The sequence below is a fragment of the Papaver somniferum genome, chromosome 10 (genome assembly GCF_003573695.1).
Source record: "Papaver somniferum cultivar HN1 chromosome 10, ASM357369v1, whole genome shotgun sequence".
NCBI lineage: Eukaryota > Viridiplantae > Streptophyta > Magnoliopsida > Ranunculales > Papaveraceae > Papaver > Papaver somniferum.
In genome coordinates this window covers 90,827,609-90,852,647 of record NC_039367.1, presented here as the reverse complement: position 1 = coordinate 90,852,647, position 25,039 = coordinate 90,827,609, and the positions used below count along the sequence as shown (strand labels likewise).

Sequence of the window (25,039 nt, the reverse complement as noted above, 5' to 3'; positions counted from 1 at the left end):
TTTTTTGTGTCTTTTGACATGTTTCTTCGCCGTTTTGGGGTGATTTTTCTTCGTTGTTGTGGGGAGAGTTCTTCGATCTTTGATGGATGGTTTGTGGCTTGCTAATCTTGATTCAAAAACATCAAAAGTTTGATCTACAAGTTTATGGAAAAAATACTCCTTCCTTCTAGAAGCATCTCTTTTCAAGGATGAATACAATCAAATCAAATGGTCGGAATTATTTCCGGAATGTACTATCATTTCTCCCTTATACATAATCAAAAATTGGGTATCTCTGTTGTTTATTGCTCTTTCTCTTCGCGATCTACTTGTAGTTGATATCCTTATTTGTATTAGGGTTTTGATTATCTTGATATTTTTTATGTAGTTTGTTGTTTTTGTTAAACTTGTAAACGAACATGTAATCACTATTTTAATTTGAATGAATTGAAATTTGTTGATTGGCCAAAAAAAAAAGAAAAAAAAGTCAATTTCAAACTCAAAAAGACCTCCCAAGGCCCTGCTCCCGGACTAATATTACATGTGTGTATTACTATATATCGAATCGCTATCAGTAAGAACCCTGTTTTAGGGCATACCTAAAACTTTCAGGGCATACTGAATAAAGACAAAAAAAGTGGTTGTAAATAGCAAAATCAGAAGCCCCTTAACCAAATATTTTTGGTAATGGCAAATATGCCCTTTCTGTATTAGTGTTAACAATCTGGATTAGTGATTAATACTTTTGATTAGTGATTAAGATAATTTAAGAATTATAAATGTTTGTGTAGATGAAAAATTTTGGGGAAAAAAATATTAGGTTTTTATTGAGAAGGTGAGAAGGAGAAAGTGAGAAACAAATTTGTATGTTGATTCAGTGGAGGATGAGGAGGGTTATTCATCAAAAAAAACCTAGGAAAATACACATCAACTACAACAATGATCCGGAAATGGCTGATTTCTTAGATTATGAGAATGATTTTACACAAACTCAAACTCAAGCACAAAATCAAACTCAAACTCAAACTCAAACTCAAGGTGATGATTTTTATGAGCCAAATCCAGATGATAAATACATATATGAGGAACCCAATGCTTCTAATACACAGGTACACTTCTATCATATGTTTAATCTCACTTTTGTAACTTGAAATCATCAAAAGTTTGTATTTTACATCATGGTTCGGCGAACCAGGATGATGTTCGGCTTAAAATTATGAGATGAACCAACCCAATTGATGAACAGTTCGGCTAGCTGAAACTGTTTACGTTATGCGCCGAACATATATTTTCCACTTGCAACCTATTTGCTAGATAATAGTTCGGCTTATATGAAAGTTTCATAACAAGCTGAACCTATTCCTGAGAGTTTTGGAAGAAAACATGTTAATGGTTCGGCTTATTTAATGAATATCATAAGAGCCGAACATATCATTAATAATGGTTGGTTCATAATTTGTCAATGGTTCGCCTCATATTGTGAATATCGTATAAGACGAACCTCGTAAATGTACTAGCTTCGACATATATTGTGAATATCATATAAGATGAACCTTATAAATGCACCAGGTTCGGCATATTATATGATTATCGAATAAGCCGAACCTTACCATTAATTTTTGTTTGTAGTATCTAACCTTGTGATATTATTTGTAGATCGTGCTTGGTGGACCTGTACCGATGGAAATCAACCTGATCCAGCAAACGTAACTCACGAAGATACTAAAGATCACTTCCAAAATGATTTGGTACGTAAGAACTTGTTGTTTACCTTAATGTTGTCGGAATATTCCGAAGTTTTTCTTACTAATTATTTGTGTTTGAATGAACGTAGACATGTAAAAGTAATACCGAAGCACATGCTTGGGCCGAGGAACACACAATGAAGATAAATTGCGTACTAGTTAAAGGACGACAAAACCGAGGGGATCGGCTTGAAATGATTTTTGAGCGAAGTGGAAGCGGCGCTAGGAAGGCTAAAAAGATTCTGTAATGTTGGGAAGACCGGGAGAAAGAATAGGACAAAGACGAAAAAAACAAAGTGCCCTTTCAAGATCGTTTTCAACCTCAAGAACAAGAATAAGTCCTTGAACAAAGATGATGAATATTAGGTTATGAATAAAACAATTATTGATTGTCGTCATAACCACGCACGCCCACGTGACCTTCATGGACATGCAAAAGTAGCGCGACTCAAACCCAACGAAATGCTAGAAGTGGATAAAATGACACGAGCACGTATGCCAACGTCTAGGATTCTTAGTAAATTGAAGGAGGACGACAAGAATAACAAGTCGACTATGCAAACTATTTACAACGCAAGAAATAAGATTAAAAGAATCAATTTGCAATGTAGGATGGTGATGAAACAAGTGATGTGGTTAGGGGTGAAGAATAACTAAGCTTTCCAAAAGAAGTTGGATGACTTTGGTAAGTGACACACCGTTTTCTTGCCCACCCGGAATACGTACAATTGGCTCTATGCTTCCCACAAGTTCTTATATTGGATTGCATGTACAAGACTAACAAATATGAGATGTCGTTGATGAACATTTTTGGGCATACGTCGACAAAGGCACCGTTCATCGTGGTTTTTTGTTTCTTGAAAAACGAGAAGAAAAAGAGTTATGTTTTGGGGTTAGAACAATTGAAGTTAATCTTCTGGGAGGGTGCTCTTCCTAAAGTGTTCGTATCTGATAAAGATTCATCGTTGATGTAGTCTATAAATAAGGTATTTCCGGATGCTTTGAACTTTCTTTGTACGTTTCATATATGGTGCAATGTGAAGAAAAAATGCCAACCAATAATTCAATCACTTAAGATGAAGAATTAGAGAATATTGCTAAACTACCGGCGGGAAAACGAGTAGAGAAAAAGAGGGAATTCTTGAAACAATATGAACACAATGAGATGTTGTGGAATTCTTTCCATGGAGAATGTAAATATTTGATATGGTCAATCACCGAGGATGTCTACGAAGAAAATGTTAAAATGCTTATTAATCATTGGAGGACCGACTACCCCGACGTCATTACTTACTTGCTCAAAGATGTGTTGGAACCTAATAAAGAAAGGTTTGTGTCTTGTTTCACAAATCGACATAAATACTTCGACAACCAAGCCACAAGTATGGTAGAGTCGGCTCATTATCGGTTGAAGAATAACCTTTTTGAATGTGTTGACACGTTTGTCACGGTATTTGATGCAATTGATGAATATTTCAAAAGTGATGTTGTGAGAATTAAAGCGGCGTTCGAACATAACCATATGTTCAAACACAAGGATTACAAAAGTAAATGGCTACGGGGATTAACTTATAGAGTCTCCCATTTATGCATTGACTTATTGATGAAAGAATCAGATTTGATTGAAACATTTTGCGCCAACTTGGATGAAGAGTGTGTTTGTAAAATGAAGACATCTACGGGACTTTCATGCCGCCACGACATACTTCGGTATAAGGATGAGATCATATCATTTGAGGATATTGATCATTTTTGGAAACAATTAAGCTTCGATCATCTCCCAACCGAAGAAGACGAGGATGATCTAAATATTTGGGACACAACAAATGGGAAAAAGTTAGCGGAGATGTATAAGAAGATGTTCCGAGCTCAAAAAGAAGTCCTATGGCACAACATGATGCCAGTCATGTATCCCTTCACCCAAGAGAATATTTTGGAACCGGAGAAGGGGGTCCCGAAAGATAGGAAGAGTAAGAAAATGAATAATTTCCAAACTAGACAAGAAAACAAGGCACTATTGGCTACCCATAGGGATCCATCCGGCGTTGAGATCCATGATGAAAGGTATGAAAAGGCAAAGAAGGAAATTGATAAGCTGATGAAGGAGGAAGAAGTGAAAGTTCCAATAAAACGTGGTTGTCTGTGTATTCAAAAAGCCGAAACAAGTAACAAAGAGGTCAAGGAAAATAAATGTCCGGCACAAGCAAAGAATAGTATAGAGGACGTCAAGGGGAAGAGTCATATGTATCCTTCACAAACCAAGATAAAGGAGAAAAGGACCGTACATGAAATTGGTAGGATGAGAGTACCCAAAAGAGATAAGTCCGGTAACTATTTGAGGCGTATCAAGTTTATATACGATAACTACTTGGAAGATATATCGCCGATAATTCATGAGAATAACAACGGACGACGTACAAGGTGATGGAAATTGTAAATATTACGTCACGGCGGAACAACTTGGTCCTTTTAAGTAAGGGAACAATCCGGTGCCCCATGAAAATGAAGTCATATTAGGCAACGATTGTTACAAACCCTACGCCGGAACAAAGAATTCTACAAGACAATGATGATAGGATGTCCAAGAGGAGATGGAGGGGTGGCAGCGGAGTACATTGCATTCGAACGTTGTTTACATGGGGATTTAATAATCACCCAAGAACATTGGATGTCAATGCCCGTTTGTGGCTTTTTAATAGCGAAGACATTCGACTGCGTCGTACATTATTTCGGGTGGATGGGTAGTAGTTTTACTTACACGCCTCCAACAAAACCTTGCCATGATGGTGTAAAAGATATAAGACTTGTTATTGGAGTTGTTCAAAATTGTCATTTTATCGACCTCAAACTTAGACCCAGTTGCCCATTACCACCCTTGATGAGTGCAGCCTTTTGGCCTAGATTTGAAAATAATTACTCGATGGATTGGTGTGTAAATTATGAAACGGAGATGAATCTTTGAAATGCTTTGAATGTGTCGCTCTTAAGTGGACAAGTAAATTTATTATCAAGTGATGGGGATGAAGATGATGACAAAGAGGTTAGTAAAGATGATGAGATTCGTCTCGGATCTCCAAAAAAATGTTCTATGGATTTATCCGCGTATTCAATATATTTTGTGTATTTTGGTTTTCGTGTATGATGAGGATGATACAACATTAGAATTGAAATTACATGCACCCTCAAAACGAAATATTTGAATGATTTACTTTTTTGTTATGGAATGTGTCATTTTTTGGAACAACCTTAGTACTAATTCATCAACCAAATACTGATAGGTTCGGCTTGTATGTAATTGACATAATAAGACGAATCACCAATGGAAACCAGAACTAAGAACACAGGAGATGGTTCGGCTTATCCATTATGAGACGAATACATAACTAAACGAAAGTTCGGCTTGTAAGGTTAGTTTCATGCAAGCCGAACCTGACAACTTAATAAAAACCAGAGTTTGTTTGTCAGGTTCGGCTTATAACATTAGTTCAATGAAAGCCAAACCTGACAAATTAAAACTACCCAGGGTTTGTTTGCCGGATTTGGCTTGTAAAATTAATTTCATGAAAGCCGAACCTGACAACTAAAAAAACCCAGAGTTTGTTCATCAGGTTCGGCTTGTAATATTAGTTTCATGAAAGCCGAACCTGACATGATTCTTGAACACAAGAATTATTGTCATTCCAAATAGAGTTTTTTCATTCATAGAAAATGTGGATTACATCCCTGTTACATAATAGCCTTACAATAAATTTCTAATATCCTAAACGGGTAATGAGAAACCTTCTAAGAATGTTGTAGTGATCGTCGTATTTGAAATTATTTCCTTTCCATCTTCGTCGTTTTTTTAGAGCTTGAACTTCAATCTCAGAGTTTGTTTCACCCTTGAGTCGATATCGACTCACAACCCGAACTAAAGCTATAAAGTTTGTGACTCTTTTTTTAATAGTTTCAATTCGGTAAAACAAGGACGCACTATCCCGATTGTGAGGATTACCTGTTTCCATGTAGATGGATTCATGAATTCTAACCAAGTAGTACATACTCATCAGACCCTTCACTCATCGTTCTTCACCCTTCTTTGGATAATATTCTATGTAATTAGTGCAAAGAGACAAATCTTCTTCTAGAGTAAACTTAGGAGTTGGGGGTGCCATTTTTTGAGCATATGTGCTTTAGAATATGAAAAAACAAGTAGGTATATATAGAATACAGGTTTACAATGGCTATATCTTTTAAAAAAGAGTCGTTCCTAGATTTCGTGAAAAATGTAAAAGTACGGCTGATACGAATTTTGGAACATAAGCCGAATCTGTATAAGTAACGGCTAGATTTTCAAAATTTTGAAAATTCTTACAGGTTCGACATACCAAATTTTTCCCATTTAAACCGAACTATCTACTGTGTTACATGCCAATACTGATTTGAATATAAACTACCACGATTGCATTTTAATTAAAATCTTAAATAGAAACTTAAATTATCCTCTACTACTCTGTTTTACATAATAGTTCAATGGATCTTGAGGGATATATCTCTATCGAATCTCGGCGAATAGTTCTGTAATAAATCTCGGAATTCTTCTCCTCAACCATGTATAACACATTTCAAGCTCGTATCTTCCTCTATGGTGTATTTTCCAAAGGCTTTGAATTCTAGCATCCTTAATAAAGAAGAATACACAAGTTAGTATTCAAACAAAAGCGTACCTATAAGCGCGGTGGAATTTGGAATACTAACTTTCTCTTCATTAGTATCAGTGGGATGATACTGATTGACCCATCTTAATATTCTGATGTAATCTCGCATAATATAACGGATATTCTCAAATCTTTCAGATAATTCCATCCACTTACGACGTTTTGGATTCCCATCTAACTCAAAATGGAATTTTTTAACTCTTTTCCAAAACATCGAATGATGTTCATTAGGCCGCTCATGATAAGTTCGAATGAAAGCTCTGACAAGAATTTTATCATCTTCAACGGTGAATGGTTCCATTTTTTAGTAGAAATGCAAAAAATAAAAGTTGGTTTGGAGAAACAACACTAAGTTTAGTAAAAAAATTGTTAGAGAGGGGCAACACTATATATAGAAATTCCCCAACGGATCAATGCTTTAAAAAAAAAAAACTAGCCGTTAATGAAATTTAATTTGGTAGGTTCGGCTTAAAACACAAATTATAGAATAAGCCGAACCTAACAATTACAAAATAGTAAGTTCGGCTTATAACTGGAATTAGAGGATAAGCCGAACCTTTGGTATACCAGATTCGGCTTGCAACTGAGATTACAGGATAAGTCGAACCTTAGGAATACCAGATTCAACTTGCAACTGAAATTACAAGATAAGCCGAACCTTAGGAATACAGATTCGGCTTGCAACTGAAATTAGAAGATAAGCCGAACATTACAATTTCCAGGAAAACCACTTAAATAATTAACTGTTACGCTATCGATTAAAACATGAAATTCAAGGTGTCCATAACACGATTCCAGTGCACTTACGCAAACATTAAAAAGATAGTTCATCACCTAAAAGTCAAAGTGTACTTAATACTTAAGAAAACATTAAAAAGAACTTGCAAACATAAAATTTCACTTAACGACGACCCTTCTTGTTAGTTCCACGACCACCTCTTCTTCCTCTTTGACGTTCATCTTTCAACGCATCATTATTACCGGATGGGCCGCTAGTACCACCTCCACTTGTACCTTCACCAACTTGTCGAGACCTCTTAATTGTAGGCCTTTGTGCGGGTACCTCGGGTTCCTAGGGTCCTTGTCATTTGTTTATAATTGCATCCCACTTGTTGTAGAGGTATTTTTGTTCTTCAACAGTTATAGGTGTTTTGCAACCAAGTTTGGTCTTCATTTTTTTCAACATCTCCTTACCCGCGGAAACCTATTTTCATTTGTCAACAAATTCCAACCGTGAGATTGAAGACATTTTTACCATGAACTAATATATGCAAGAGTATAAAGTAAAGTCATTCTTACCATTATCTTGAAAGCCTTCACTACTTCTTCAGAAGTAGACTTGTAGGAGATCTTGGTTGCGTTCGCCTTCCCCTTATCAGCTACCTTTTGACTTTTCTTATTGATAATGAAGGGATGAGAAATTTGGTTATACCAATCCATGTAGCCAAGATCCTATTCACATGGATCATCACCTAAATGTGTTAACTTGGCCACATCTAATTTGTTAATATCTAATTTCTTCCAATACTCAAGGGTAGGTTCGGGATCATACTTTGGTTCCCATGATGAAGTGGTACTTTTAGTTCCATTACCACCCTTTGGAAACAACTTGAATTTCTAGTCAAACAAAGGAACCTTTTGGATGCATCCTAATTGACGGAGTACTCGCCGAGGATCGTATATTACATAACCACCGGGATAAAACAATGGCCCATGGTACATACTCACCGGCATATCCTCATATTCAACAAATTCATATTCTTCATCTTCCTTCACACATGGTTGAAAAACGACGTCATCAACACCCATTATGTCTAACTTCTCTCTCAAACTTGCCACCAATAATTTTTTATTCCTTTTCTTCGAGTCCTCTTACTCGTACCGTGCTGCAGTTGGCTCTGTATCAACCCACTCGACATCATTCTCAAATGTTTTGGCCAATTCCAAAATTTGGAAATGGTCATATGCCCGCACCTACATCCAAAGAACCACATCCAAAAATTAAAGGAATTGAAGTAATAGAAACAGAACACTAGAAATTGTTTGCTTGGACACAACAAAGTAAGAATGAAATTTGAAAACTCAGTGCATTTTTCGGCTTATAATTAACAAGTCTTATAAGCCGAACCTGACAAGTACATTGTTCGGCTTGTACGTGAGTACAGTTATAAGTCGAACCAGACACTGATGACCCAGAAAATTTGAAGTTTGATCGTCAAGAATTACCTGAAGCATAGTGAAGTTTCCTCCAATATTTGTACTTGTCAACCTAGAGGCGGTCGCAAGTTGGTCCAGCAGGTAAGCTAGCGCACCCGTTCTCCAAGCATACTTATTAACGGTAGCAAGATTCTTTACCAATTGGAGATAATTAGCATTCACCTTGTTTCCGGTAAGGTCAGGAAAGATATCTCTGCCAAGAGTATAAAGCAAGTAGGCGGTTCCGGTTTGCTTCAATTTGATCTCGTCCAATACCAACACCCCATCCTTTACTTTCTGCTTTGTGTTCTCAAATTCCCTTTTCAAGTCAGTTAGCTTGAACTTCTTATTCTTCTTATTTTTCCCACTGGGTATGAAAACGAAATTGACATCTTTAACGGATCGACAAAACTCCAACTCAGTTTTGTATGCATCCCAACCAAGATTTTCCTCGAACAACTAGCAGAGCTCATCCCAACTAATGTCATAATAATCAGCATCCACGCTTACACCCCTTGTTTTAAGGCATGTAATCTTACTCGCATCATCACGAGTGGTTGCCATCTCTCCAAAAGGTAATTGAAATGTGTAAGTATCTGGACAAAATCTCTCGGCAAAGGCGGAGGCCGTCACACTATCATATTCTTGATGTCCATACTGAATAGCAGGTCATAAAGCAGAGGATTGTACGTAAGCAACCACCTCAGGAACCTCTTCAGAAAGTTTCAATTTCGCTTCCCTATGGTGTCTCAGTACCCGGACTGCACGGTTGTGATCAGGAGTCTCATAAATTCTTTTTGCCCAAGAATCGGCGTACCCAATCAACACATTTCCTCCATCTTTCGGAAGACCATGAGGCAAACCATCCGATCGAGGTGAAATTACGTCATCTTCATCAGGAATGTGTAAACCTGTAATCCGTTGTTCTGCAACTTTCTTCTCTGTCTCGGGTTTTCGTTGGGGTTGTGTTTCTTGATTATCTTCAACTTCTTCATCATCATCTATTCCTTCTTCTTGTCTTCCAACTCTTCCTTGTTCATCTTCTTCTTCTAAAATGCCTCCTCTACCTCCCGCTCCCAATTTTTTCTTACCTCCTCCTCGAGGATTCGGGAGTTTTAGAAGTAGAAGGCGTTACCTCCATCTTCTTCCTCTTTTTAGCTGCATTGTTCCTCACACAAGTATAAAACTTATAAGCCTAATTCTTCGAACAACAAAGGCATACGAACTATATGAAATATGTATTTGAATACCAAAAATTTGTCAACAAATCAACAGGTTCGACTAACCCGAAGTAACACAAATGAGCCGAACTATGTCTTAAACTTTTGATTATTATACACAGAGAGTGGATTGGCTTATATGTACAAAATACTTCCAAGTCGATTCTACATATTCGGCTCAAAACTATTAATACCGAATAAGCCGAATCTATACTTATGAATTGAAACACATATTCGGCGCATCATAGAATAAGCCGAACCCATACACTTCCACAATTTATGAATTCTAACAATACATATTCGGCTCAAACCTAATAGTATCGAATAAGCCGAATTTATACTTATGAATTGTAACACATATTCGACGCATAATGAAATCGTAGAATAAGCCGAACCTCTACACTTGCACAATTTAGGAAATTCTAACAATACATATTCATCACAAAACTAATAGTATCGAATAAACCGATCCTAAATACAAGGCTTCTATGTAACTAAGTTCGGCTCAAAACTAATATGAATTGTTAAGCCGAACTGTTCATATGCAGTTTCAAGAACAGTTCGGCGCAAATCTGGACATACTTTTAAGCCGAACCCTACACTGTAACCGCCGCAAAACCCTAATTTTTGACGTATTTAACCTATTATACCGATCAAAAACATCAAATACGAGATGGGTTGTAGAACTTACCTTCTTATTCTCATTTCAGGAGTTGGTTCTTCACTTTGTTCTTCCGTTTCGATTTCTGGTTGGATTTCAGTTTCTACATCTTCATCTTCATCTTCAATTGATTTTTTAGAACGCGTTACTTTATTATTTGTACCACGATCCATTATATAGGTGAGTTTAATCGTCGATCAAATTTTCACGAATCGACGATTATCAGTTTCACGGCGATGCGATGAAAAAAAATAGTGAGGTTTGGCAGAGGAGAGGAGGAAGAAGAAGACTTGTTTATGAAACTGATTTTGATTAACTGATTTTAGGTTTTTGTATTAGGGGTAAGGATAGATTAATAATTTAAAAGGTTTAAGGGCATATAGGTAATTGAACTACCCATAGGGTACCCCTTATAAGGTCATCCAAGATGGGACTATTGTTTTGTATGCCCTGAAGTTTTAGGTATGCCCTAAAGCAGGGTTTATCGGTAAGTAAGGAGGCATATTATTCTCAGACCCAGCCCTCACTGCCTAAAGCTTTATTCTAATACCAAGCCAAATACTGTGTTTTTAGTGTTTTCAAACAATACAGTAGTTGGGAATAGAGTACACCACAAATTCACAATGCTTTCAGATTTGTTAGGAATATAGAACATCACAAATTAACAATGTTTCAACTTCCTACATTATAATTTTGTTATATACATGAACAAATTTTGATGTTTACTCGATAATTAGCAACTGGGTTCATTCGAGTTCCCACTGTTGAGTTTAGCTCAAACTAAATCTTTCCAAAAACTTCTGGAAAAGCGGCAGACTCCTTCACTGAATGAATGATTCCTTCCTCTGGAAGAGAGTATGGCAAGCCAAGTGCATTTCCACCAAGGTGCAGGTGTTCATATGACGTTTGGTGCACAAAGGTTTTGGGTGTAGGAAAAGGATCAACAAATTCATCCACCATAATGCACCTAACTGCTGCTTTTGTCCGGGCAGGGACAAAAGGCTTAAGCACTTATTTCTCTACATTGCCAAAGATCAAGAGCTCCACTCTTTGCATCTCTATAGGTATTCAATCAGAAAACCTTAATTCTTCTATGAGAAAGTTACCAAGCTGAATCTGTAGTTCCAACCGGTGATATGGTTAGGACCAACTTAAAGTCATCTGGTGCTGCTATTGCTAGAAATTCAGCAGCAAATTTCCAAGATGCTGCTTCCATAATTGTCCTTTAATTCTTCTTATTTTGTACTAATTCTCAATATCAAAGAAAAGAAAAGGAGAAGTGAAAAATAAAACACAAACTACCCTACCCGAACAACCACCACCCTTTGCCACTATCAACAACCATTTCAAAGTTGCAATTCAAGAAATAGAATATGACAAGCAATATATTTTTATTTAAGGGTAAAAGTACATCAATTATCGACTAATATATGGCAAACCACTCTATAATTTAGTATGAATTAAGTACACCAGAATCAAACCGAAATCAACAACAATCAAATTAGATGAACTTAGACATGAAAGGCATAACGTAAAAAAGTTGAATGGCTAGCTGCAATGCCATGGCGCATATTATACAAACTCAATAATTAATCTAACGAAATTAATCTCTAATGGAATTGATGTTATTTGACACTCTTATTGATGAATCCAGACATGTTAAGCTAGTAGTCTTTTTTAGGATGTATGGATGATGCATGATGCTGATGATATTCAGAGTTGTAAGTTAATTCCATCAAAAACTTATCAAGAATATCCAAGTAACTAGGACATGTAATATGAGAATAGTAGTGAAGCATTTCTTGAATGTCCATAACATATTCTTTATGATCATTTCTCATCACTATCTTTTCATTATCCGCCAATCCTAATTTCTTTATCATCTTCTGTTTTATCTCCAATTTCTTATCTATTGAAAACCTCTCATACCCATTTTCATCTTCTCCTTGAAGTACTCTTCTCTTATTCACTCCCTGACTGCTGCTAGTAGTTGCAATATTGGTAGGTGCCGATGACAACACTATCTCCTGATCATTTGGCGCCGTCTTGATGATTGATGATGAGTAGTTCTCTTTATCATCGATGACTAGTGATGTTGTACGATGATGGGTACCTTCCGGATAATTATCGTCTTCATCGTCTTGAATAGTTGTGCAGGTAGTAGAGTTTTTGGGAAGCTTTTGGTATTGTTTTCTTCCTCCACTGCTGGAGACTAAGGATTTGAATGTTCGGAAAGTTTTGGTGAAGAACTTCTTTGTGTTTGCTAATATGGTGTTTGTTAACAACATTTCTGCATCTCCTCTTTCTCTCTATATTCTCAACTGCTTATCTTCTCTGAATGGCGTATCTTTTAAGCATGATTGCTTAGATAATTTGAGTGGGGTTTGCAGCATTGCTTAGAGGATCAAATATGAGTAAAATATTGTTAATAAGCTTATAAGGGGAGCATCTCTTTTTCTTACTTACTACATAATTCTTGCCAATTATAGCCTCCCTATCTCTTTAGAGATGAGACAAGAAAAAACAATAGAAGATTTTGTGCTCAGTATTCCCGTTAGCCTCGATCTAAATTTGAATTGATATTGACTTGTGAGCTTCGATATTATGCAGCGCATTAAGGGATTTTTCTTTGACACTAATTCAACTTGTTGTTTTATTTGGTTAGCTTAGCTCATTAGGAAGTATGTCTTCATCAATGAAGTATAAATATTTAAGCTGCAGCCACCGTAGTGCTAGCTCTCTTCCAACCACCACAGATGTAATTGTTTTTGACAGTTTTATATGATTTGAAAAACGTTGATTTTTGTTCAAGATGTTTCAGACGTGTAATTCCACTCATTAATCTCCATTAAAGTACTTTTTCCACTCTCAATGTGCGGTCAGTGCGTTTATACCATATTCAAAGCTACAAGGTTAAAAGTCTAAAAAGCCTAGCTCCTTTAGACAAACGCTACGGCTAGTATACCAACCTTTAAGTTCTAAACTTTCTAGCCGTTGGAAACAAAATTATTGCATACAACCACATTTGCCGCGTACTGATTGGGAAGACTGATCCAGAGATGAGTCAGGAGTAAACAAACAAGGTGTAACAATTTTGCCATAAATCATGCTTCAAATGCAAGAAGTATCCAGTTTCCTGTTGAGTTGGTTTTACCATATGCCACATTCATGGACCAGAGCAGATACTAGCAAATGCAACAAATGCCTACCTGGGACGAGCTTGTGGTAAATCCCGTAACCTAAATGCAAGTAGTACGTTTTACTCATGTGAACCTATTTTGTTCAACTCCCATCTTTTCTCCCTTTTAGTTGGGGCATCAGACCTTGTCAGCTTGACATGGGCATGCGCTAAAATGAACGAACAAGAGGCTAAAATTGGCGTACGCACTACGTAGTCCTACAAATCCTGACCTACGAAGCTCTTGATATATAGGGCCAAAGAAGAAAAAAAAGTTATATCTAATCAGGATTTGTACGAATGACTTGGGTCCATGAATCTTTGATCATAGGGCATAGGGAAGTACAACGGTAGCTCCTGCACCTGTCATTCTTACACCACTTTTTAAGTTTTAACCTTGAGTATTAATGAGTTTAGTCTCTTTGTTTCTGTTATGATTTCTCAGTACAATTCGTTCTCACTTCTCAGTATATATATGATCTCTGCAATGTTTTCAAATTCTTTGGAAGGTTTTTGTTGTCGGCTTTGAAGAGTGCCTTCAATTGCTTCTGTGTATGTGATGAACTGAGTACACTGGTACTGAATTGTGGTTTGGAAGTGTCGGTCGGTGAATAACAAGGTTAGTGGTTCAAGTAGAATTAAATGGAGGAATGGATGACCTAATACAAGTACACGGCCAATGCTGGAGCCATGATTTTCACGCAGGAGATGGCACGTAAAAACAACTTATCTATTTTGTGGAAGTAAACAAGAGATACTATTTAACTTTCGGATTTCACAAGTTCTAGAGTGAGTTAGCAAGTGGATCTATTTGCAAGCTTCACAGATGATGTCATTTACCTTCACGAGTAGGAGGAGGATCACATCCCTCGTTATGTGCACAGAGCAATGCATATACAAATAATAAAATAAGTTTTTATCAAGGAGAACAATTTGCAGTGCGAAGAGGAGGGCGGATTACTCGTATGGTAATTTTCGCACTATCTCACATTTTATACGTTATTTTTTTTAAATAAAATCTAAGCGATAAAAGATTTGAAGCTAATAGTTGGGAAAAATGTTTCTCTTAGAAAGCTCTATATATCTACAAAAAATTAGGCATTCCAAAATGTATAACACCACCATTCGTTGTTTTGAAAATCCGCCATTGAAAATCAACAAACTCTAACCATTGCAATTATGAATGGAAGATAGGGTGGATTGGCATTTCAGAATGCGGTATATTTGATAGGTATATGGAGCTCTCTAAGAGCAAGTCTTATGGTGGAATCCAACCTATTCCAAGTGTGGAAAAATCATGCAATGTCAAGTCTAGTGGCTTCCAAGTTGGGGCTTTCCACAAAAAATCTAAGGAGGGTTCCATGGTTTGGTGGAAGGGTTCGTGGAATCCATCTAAACGTCAATAAGAATAGCGCTAAACGCAAATAAGATTAGTGCTAAAAAAACGCCATTAAGAATTGCGTTTTTTTTTTATCCGTAGATTTAAAATGAGTTGTTGAAATCTAACGGCTGAAAAAAAGCTTCATTCTTAATTGTGTTTTTTTAGCTCCATTAAGAATAGCATTTCTACTATTCCACCATTACACTTGCGCTTTCATCCACAGTTCCAAGTGCTGAGGTGGCGTGGAACATATCCCAAAAATATTAGCTTCAACCCCGCTATCAGGTTTGAAGCTAATATTTTGGGCAAATGCGTCCAAATGTGACATAGTGTGAGAATAAAAGTGTAAGGCCAAGCACTATGGGAGAGGGCATCCCTTCCCTATCCCTCAAATGTAGAGAAGGGATATGGCTCAAAAGGCAGCTTCAATATGGTCTGTTTTCATCCCTTCTCTATACTGCATGGAAACTAAGTTTCCGTGTGAATAGTGCCAAACGGAAACTCAGTTTCCGTTTTTTTTCCAAATTTTATTTCTACGGGTTTAGATAAATATTTATTATGGGTAAAAAAAATTGAAGAGAAAAAAATGGAGATATAATTGGAAATAAAGAGTTTTAGTGGAAATAAAAGAGTTAAAAGTGAAAACCAATAGTGAAAAAAAACTCAAACGAATACTGAGTTTCCATGTGATTTCCCTTCCCTATAAGGGGATCAGATCTGACCCACTTTGAATAGTAGGGAAGGCATATCCATACAGAAGTAGGGATATGGAGACCATAGTAGTTGCCAAATTAGATTTTTTCTCTACATATGAGGGATAGAGAAGGGAAATAGGATACCATAATGCTTGGCCTAAGTAGATCCTTCCTCTTTGAAGAGAGCAAAAAACTATAATCAACTCTAAATGTTTTTAAGTCTGACTAAAATAATTTTATAAGTGCATAATCTATCCAGGGTATATTAATTAAATACCCTTCGATTTGGAACCCTTCAAAAATACGCCTATCACATTATAAATATATCCTTCCTCTTATATATAAAATCTTTATCCATTTAGAAATAAATTATTTTAGTAATCTATTCAATATGATATTTTCATTTATTTCAAAAAACAATAATTTTCTATCTTGATCACTCCATCACCGCCTCAAACTCTAACGCCGGCAATTCACCACCATCACCACTCCACAACCATCACCATAGACACCACCACTTCACAACCATCACCAACATTTCACCATCACAACTCCACCACTCATCGTCACCGCCGACACTACCGCCACCGCCATCGCAACCACCAAATTTTGATGTCAACAACGGAAGTTGATATCATATCTGGTGTCAACAACCCAAGTTGTTACTAAAATTGAAAACTCGGAAATTAGTTAGGTCAAGATTACGTGCCAACAACCCAAGTTGATACCAAAATATGGTGTCAACAACAAAAGTTGATCCCAAAATCTGGTGGCACCACCACCTCCACCGCCGGCATCACCACCACCACCACCAGCAACATGTGATATATAAATGAATTACATTTTAGAAGACGAGGGGTATAATTATTGATGGATAAGGGTATTTGTGAAATCCATGAAAAAGAGGGGTATTAATAAAATTTCCACATTTATCCACACCTACATAATTGAGGAGGATTTTTTAACCCTAACTTAAAAGTGTTTTATGTGTTAGGCTGGCTCTAATGGAGACCCAAGATTCAACTTTTTTGGATCTCCCACGTCATCAAATTCTAAGGACCAAGTTTTATGGAAATTCAAAATTCAAAGCAAAGGCGCCGTTTGAAATGGCATCAAATGCCATTTGAAATGAAGTCTCATTTATGAATGTTTAGATCTCCAATAAGAGTATGAATCCAATGGTCTATATGATACTGATTTTTGAATTTCTATAAAGTAGTGACAAAACGCCATTCCTAATGGCGTCTGATGTTTTTTAGAGACGCCATTCCTAATAGCGTCCCAATGTTGCTTCCTTCTCACACGCAATTAAACTGAAGACAATTCATTGAATTCAATGAAACAGAGACACTTAAACGACACTTTTAAGGGAGAAAGTTGAATCTTTCTCATTAGACTAAGCCTTAGTATGATTATTTTAGCCTGATTCACTGTTTTAGCCCAATTCACTAGGACAATTAAGATTGATACTACTTGGTGATTTGTCGACTATAATTTTCGCTCCTCTCAAATTGCTTTTTGTAATAAAAAACTAACCCAAGTGACAAATTTTCCATAAAATGAATGAGCAACATGTTCAACCGGCAATGACGATGTTTGTATTAGAATTTACATATAAATTAATAATGATTTTTGGTGTTACACAAAGCTTGTGCAATTTTGAGAGGAGTGGATTTTCATTTGATCTAGAACTGACTTTAATAACTAGAACACCGGTCGATGTCACGGTTGGGAGGCCGACCGAAGAAAAAAAGAAACATCGCTGAAATGGGACTATAAAAGAAAATTTGTGATTCTCGACATTTTCTAAAAAAATTGGGCTGAATAAAAAAAGTAAAGGCATCATTTTTCGTGAAATAGAGGGAATACATCATTTTATTAGCTACAACGGAAAATTAATTGATGTATAAGCCAAAATATTGCTACATATGTGTTATGCATCATTTGTGGTGGTTTGCATAATTATTATGCATTCAATTTTCGAAAATTGTGCCTAAAAGCATAAACACTTCCGAATTTTTCGTAAAAAATCTAAACTTGATATTGTTGTTTACTCTTTGTGTAGATCCCTATTAAATCTTTCAAATCCAATGCACAGATTTTTGGATATGTTATATTCTAATTTACTTGTCGATTATACTCCTGAAAAACATGATACATAACGTGTTATAATAATTGGACTAAAAAAGATGGGTATATTCGCTATGTGAAAGGTTTTCACCAAAAAAAGCTTCACCAAATCCAATATTTTTTATCAAATTATGTATTTGCGTTAGGCTTCATTTTATAAATAAAATTGCCATAAAAGAGACTCCCTCTCTTCGGGTCCAATAATCTAATGTACACATCATCAATTCCCAGTTTTGTATACCTCTCATTTCTCGAGTCAAAGTTTTGAGGTCGATAGTTCGAGACTCTCTTTTAAATTTTATTAGCCAAAAAAAAAAAGAAAAAATCTCATTTCTTCATATCTTAAACATTTGTCCCTTTTGTAATATGCTCCCGAAAACTTGTCAGCACCTGTTTTTGGAGTGTCCTTCATCCTTCAGATCTGGCATTTCTTCGCATTTTCCGCGAACATGCCTTCTATTAGAGGTTCTTCTCCAATGGAAGTGGTTAAGAACTGGGTAATTTCTCTTTCAACTTTAGAGGTTCCGAAATTTGGAAACGATTGTACGTTGCAATTTTCTGGGTCATTTGGTCAGAACGTAACTCAAGAACTTTCTTTGCAAAGAAGAAGAAGGTGAAGGACTTGATAATCGAAGTAAAAATACATGTGTTTGATTGGGCTTCCTCTCCTCTATCTTCAACTGGTATATTTATAGACGACATTATTGTCGATTGAAAATAACTCTTTTTCGATCCTCCAGAATTTACTTGTTGTTCTGGCTCCTCTTGTCCTTGTAGTCGAGTAGGAGTGTTTGGTCTTTCTTACTCCGTTTTAATCTGTTCTCTCTTGTATTTTCGGGGCTTTCCCTTTTGTATATTGCTGTATCGAGCCTCTTCTGATATATCTACTATATCTTTACGAAATCTCATTTCTCAAGTCAACTGAATAGACTTTAGTCAAGAAGAATAAGTGGACTAAACAATGCTTGTCTGCCAACAAAAAAATGATTAATTTACCGAGCCCGTGAATTAATCTAACAGCTTACTTTGAAAACCGGTTCTATAATGTTGCCCCAGAGGAAAATCTGAAATTCCTCTCCGTGAGTTTAGTATCAGTCGACCCAACTAGGCCCCTCCCCTCCTCTATTTTATTCTTTCGCACTAGGATACAGAGAGACAAACAGAGGTTGAGACTCATGAGAGGAGCTCAAGGATCGAAAAAATACGGTGGAGGGGTGCATTAATGAATGAGAGACGAAAGAGATGAAGAAAAGTAGTAACAGAGATTCATCAGACATTCTTGATCCTTGACATGTCAATATCCCTCCAATAACAAGTCCTCGAGAATTCCTTGTGTATGCATCAGCTCACATTGCTTTCCATCCTTTTTCTTAATTGTCACAGAAAAATTTCTCACTTTTCAATTCATGCATGCAGTGCAGTTCTATACATAGAGAGATTACAGTTATTACACATACAACCAACACCTTAAAGGCTTTGGCTATCCACCCTTGCAACAAATGGAAAAACACCACTATACTAGCTTGTTTTGGCTTATTCTCTAGCAACTTTCATCAAAACCTCTTGTACTCTCATTCAATTGTCTCTTTCCATCTCTTCATTGTCTAGATCCAAATCCAGTATTTCAAATCTAAGTTTGAAAAATGGGTGAGGGTATTTTTGAGAATTTATATTAGAATGCAATGCCCCATTCTATACCCACAATGTTAATGCAAAAACATGAAGAATATGGAGGAGATGGTTTAGGCTAAAACAAAGACAAAAGCGAGATATGTTTTTGTATTTAATCCTGTTGGATCAGATGATTCCATTAATTGAACTCACAAAACTATACATTGCATTTGCACTTCAATGGCTACGTGTTTTTTTCTTCCTAAAGGACAACTACATATGTTTTTCTTTCAATAGACTACCATCGGATTCTCTTGTTGGTTCCACACCACCGATTTAGGATACATCTATGCGGCTCTGCCGGTGCATTTGAATTTTCAGGGGAGACGACTAGTTTATTGTCATGTAATTCCGATTTATTTTTGTTCGAAAAAAGAGGCTAACCTCAGAACGTATATTGAGAAATCCGATTTAGGTAATCGGAAACCGTACAAAAAGTTTTCAAGATCATAAAACAGTCATATATATTGTAGTATTTCCACCAATTCTTTCCTATCAAATTTATCCCTTCAAATCTAAAACAATTTCGATTTCAGGATTGGATGTTGTTTTCATTCTAGTTTATCTTGGTGCCCCAAAAGGCGATACTATTATTTTCACACACTTATAATTCAATATCTACTATGTAGAAAATGGTCAGGCTCCTTAAAAACATCTGTGATTTATCTCCTAGATAAATCTAGTTGTTGGCAGTAAAAATTGGGTCCAATGTCTTTCACAACCAACTTCAATCCACATTTCAGAATAATCTTGGTAAAAAAAAATTTAGAATTCGCCGATAGATTCATTTAATTTTTTTTTATCCGTAAATCGGAAAAATTTACACAACTCAATAAATATAAGCGACACAAAAATGAAGAAGACCAAGTTTAGGATCCCGTCACCCAAAGGATTCATATCACAATTCAAAAGTTGTACAAATAAAATCTTAAGCCTGATCTTAGAATCACGGATGGATGTGCTGAACTTTAAGTGTGAATGAAACTTGATTTTGTGGAAAGGTTTCTTTCTAAAGAATCATTGCCGGCTTAATATAATATATATAGATTGAACTGAAAAACAAATGAAAAAAAATCTATAAAGAAAGATTTTTCAATCAAGAAAAAGGAGAAGGAATCTAGCAATAGTAATCAACTTTAATAAAGAAAACAAGAACTAATCAAATTATTATAATCGTTTTCCTGCAGAATCAAAATTTGTCTGGTTCAATTTGTTCTTTCAGATACCATCTAAACATACCCATCTAAGACTGGGTCTAATGGACCTCCAAGATCCAGGATTTGAACCCAAAAGCGTGGTGTAAGAAGAAAAATCCAAAAGTCTTTGTCTTTTAATCTTATTTTACTGATCATACAAAATCTCATTTGCAGAAAAGGAGAACAACTGTTCTTTCACTTTCTTTTTACTAATTCACATTTCAGATCAACTTATAGTAAAATTAATAAAACAAAAGAACCCAGATCATCATCATCAGATTTCAACTCAGAAAGTTTATATTACTAAATAAGTCAACATTAGCTGAATAAAAAGTCAAGATAAAAGAAAACTATTAGCTGATGATCATCAAACATGGAGTTACATGATTGATGATTAAAGATAGTTAGAAAAGAGAGCATCCCAAATCTCAGTAAAGACTTGAACAATAACTCTGTGATGATGAGAAGAGTTTAATGAAAGAAAACATTGTAAAAGTTTCTCTAAATCTTTAGCTGAGAAGATTTGTTTCTCTATTATCATTTCCACCATTGATGTCCTGAAATCGGTGTGTGGATCACTTGACCGTTTAACAACTGCGAAACTTTCACCAATACCCAGACCAACATCCTTTTTAGTCGTGCTTTCAGGTATTATGTCTCGGCCTGATCTGCTTCTTCGTCGTAATTCAGCTCTTTTTCGACGTAAATGAGTCTTTTTACGGCGTTGTGATTCCGATGATGAAGATGAGAAACTTCTCGATGAGAAAAATCTTTCTGTTTCATCTTCATTTTCTTCATCTTCATCTTTTACATCTTTATAATAGTCATCATCATCTTCTTCTTCGCTGCTAAACCAACCGCCATTACTAGAAGAAGAACTCAATCGAATCAAACTCGGCTTCTTCTTAATATTCTTCTTAACAGGTTGTTTCTTCTTTGGCTTCTTCTTTCTTTCTCTGTTATCATAGAAATCATGATAAAAATTATAAAACAGATTTGAATTTGATGATGGTGAACATGGTGATACAGGTGGACATTTTCTTCCTCCTGCTACAACTCCTTCTGTAGTATGATCACCAGTAATACCTTTGATCTTCCTCTGTAATACAAAACTCTGTCTCTTCTCAGCCTCTGCTGATTCTGATAATGACTTACTGGGTTTACAAATAGATGGAAAAGGTCGAGTTTTTGGTGATAATATTAAAGACTGTTGATCAATCTTTTGAAAATCATGACGATTTTGAGAAATGAAAACTGGGTTTTCCATTAAATCTACCACATTCTTAGGTTTACATGAACCAAATGAAGATCGGAACATTTTAGAAATTTTCAACTTCAACTTTGACTCAGACTCCATGATTTTTTCAGACAAAGCAATGAAGAGATTTTGAAGGGGTTGTGGTGGTATAAATATAGAGTGGGAGAATAATTTTTTAATATTTTTGAAAATGTACTGAATTCTGAATTTTTTTTTACTTTTCTGGTCTCTTTTTTAATTTAATTAAATATGAATTAAGTCCTCAAAGGTGAAACATAGTCTACATAGAAAGAAAAAGTCAAAAAAGAGTCCTTGTTTGAGAAATGAGTAAGACTTTTGGAGTAATTTTGAAGAACAGAGGAATCAGAATTTAAGAGGTTAAAATAAGAAAGTTTCATTTAATTTTTTTTTTTGAAGCATGTTCATTCAATTACCTTGAAGCAAAAATCATTACATTTAAATTTACTGTGTTTAATACGGGACCACAAACTTAAATTGATTTTTCAGATCAACGTCTAGATTTTTCAAAAGAAAATTAATTTTGTTTTTCTTGATATTAAATTTTTGTGATTATTATTAGAGTTAGGTAGATGATGCATCTGTTTGAATTGAAATGGTTGAGTGAGTGAGTGTAATGCTAAAGTTAAGATTTTGATTAAATTTTCATTTTGAATTTTAAACAAAAAAATGAAAAGAATTATATGTAATCATATGGTTTTGGAAGATTCTCAATCATGCTGTTGTTCTTATGCACCATATTCATGCAATGTCTACTTTGTTAAGTTGAGACTCCGCATCTATGGATAACAACCAAATTCTACACTTCCAAATTACCATTAGATTGAGAAAGTTACAAGAAGATGGTCTAACTAGTAAATTTCAAACACTTTAATGTTCATAAATTTCTAATTTGGTTTAAATTATACTCCCTCCGTTCCTTTTTAATAGGTTGATTTTGATTTTAGAGAAAAATTAAAGAAAATTAAGATAACTAATCATTGAAAGTGATCTTCATGACACTTGTCAATAAAAGAAGTGAAGTGAAATGGTCTCATGACACTTGTCAGCAAAAGAACGAAAGTGAAATGGTCCACATGACATTTGTCCTGAAAAGAAATTAAGAGAAAAGTGGTCTCAAAAATTAAAGTAAAATTTGACTTTCTCAATTAGAAAACCAACCTATTTTTTTTTGAAACATTTATTTATAGAAACCAGCTTATTAAAAAGGAATGGAGGGAGTAGTATTAAATTAATCATGACCAAATACATGGGAGAAATGGATCTCAGACGAATTAAAATCGGTAAAAAATTTGATACTGGCGAGTTTCGAATTCAGATCACTGGTATCATCAGCTCGATTTTACCACTGTATTACAGTGACACCCACAATTACTAAATTCAAGTATAATCTAAACATATCAATTATGAAATGAGAGAGATATATACTTTTTGTTACATTTTCCGTTCTCCAAAAATATCAATTTTGTGTGACACAATTACTTTGCTTTCATGCTTACAAGATAATGGATGAAAATGGAGGAAAAGATAACATAGGCAATAAATACAAAGCATAACACATTCTTACATGACTCTAACATGACCTTGTGCTGAAATGTCCCCATTGGAGGTCAATTTGGATACCTAGTTGGGATAAATTTATTAGCACCGCCTACTGGAATGGCCTTGATCAATGATAATATGGTGCCTTTTGTAATAAACCAATAGAAAAAGAAACCAAACACACAGAAAGACAAAGTACCTAAAAAAAGAAATCATAATCGACATCAAAAGCCTTATCTAACAAGTTTTTCATGAAAAGAAGATACTACCAAATTGTTTGGTTATCTATCTTATTCTCTAAATAAGAGCTGATATTCTTTCTCCATCACCATCTCTCGGGCTTTGCTCGACTGGTTATACCTCGTATGGGGACTAATAACTTGATTTAAAATTAGTAAACAGATCACAATGATTAGGACGTTGCATTGTCTTAATTTGGATTTGGAAATTTGATTAGGGTAGTTGTTGGGCGAAGATAATCCTTGAACTATCAATTGGAAATTAATGCAATGTTGTCTCTTAATAATGCCATTGTCTTGTCAATTTTCAACCTAAATACAGATTTAAAACTTGATAAACTTACTTAGTTCTCATCCAATTATTAAGTGCATCCTACTTGTTTTTCAAAACAACGACAGCATGAGCTTTGGACTCAAAACAGTCCGCTTAAACTTGGTCTATCCGTACACACAGTACGTCACTGATGGTCGTCTTTGATTTTCTATTTTTTCTTATAATTCTGAAACAGGACATAACCTTATATGATTCAGGGTTCCGGATTCATGATTAAGAGTGAAGTAAAAAGAAATCGTAAGATTGTATTTAAGAGTAGTATAATACAAAAAAAAAAAAAGTTAGAAATTGCATTTCACCTAAATGCAATTTCTAAACAAATACTCCTACTGAATCACACTCGAAAAATCAACAGGTGTTCAAGGCAAACCAAGTTACCTTTCAGTTATATATTTACTGCAAAAGTTTGTAGGTAATCGTGTCGTACCAAAGGTCCAAAATACTCTAACTCTCTCTAGTAATTTATCTTTGTTTTCTAGTTTTGTGTCAAATTCTTTTTCCATCATCATTACAGTATGATGATGAGAACTGTATAACAGAAGTCAGGCTTTCTAATTGACTTCACAGTAAAAATCTGATCCACTAGATCAGCCGCAGATGTCTAAATAAGACAAAGCCTTTCACCCAAGTTGAGAGAAATTCGGTGGTGACACTTCATAGACGTACCGTGACTCAATCCCGCAGTCTGTCTTGCCGCTCCCGAATGAGTGGTCTCCCAACCAGCAAATTAGTACGGGTAGGTTTCGGGATGCAGGAAGCATTTCTTGCTAAATAGCGGAATAAGCAGCTCAGTTTTATTATTACGAGAGAAATATTCAAGAAAACTGACGTGATTTTAAATTGGTTATGAAAACTGGACTGATGAAACACACTTTTCACGACCGATCGCCGTAGGACAA

At 35.5% G+C, this 25,039-nt stretch overlaps 2 protein-coding genes across 2 annotated transcripts; both read right to left on the bottom strand.

The window, feature by feature from the left end:
* Nucleotides 1-12,162: 12,162 nt before the first annotated feature.
* Nucleotides 12,163-12,786, bottom strand: LOC113315918. The gene has a single exon (XM_026564163.1). The coding sequence runs from the start codon at nt 12,784-12,786 to the stop codon at nt 12,163-12,165; it is 624 nt and encodes a 207-aa protein (XP_026419948.1).
* Nucleotides 12,787-21,023: 8,237 nt separating this feature from the next.
* On the bottom strand, nt 21,024-22,109 carry LOC113319140 (transcription repressor OFP8-like). Its single transcript, XM_026567413.1, has one exon. It carries the CDS (start codon nt 22,104-22,106, stop codon nt 21,144-21,146), a length of 963 nt encoding a protein of 320 aa, XP_026423198.1. The 5' UTR covers nt 22,107-22,109; the 3' UTR covers nt 21,024-21,143.
* Nucleotides 22,110-25,039: the final 2,930 nt, after the last annotated feature.

What these genes read in the sequence shown, in the direction of transcription:
- LOC113319140 (XM_026567413.1), bottom strand. Translation starts at nt 22,106, where the DNA reads ATGGAGTCTGAGTCAAAGTTGAAGTTGAAAATTTCTAAAATGTTCCGA.
- LOC113315918 (XM_026564163.1), bottom strand. Translation starts at nt 12,786, where the DNA reads ATGTTGTTAACAAACACCATATTAGCAAACACAAAGAAGTTCTTCACC.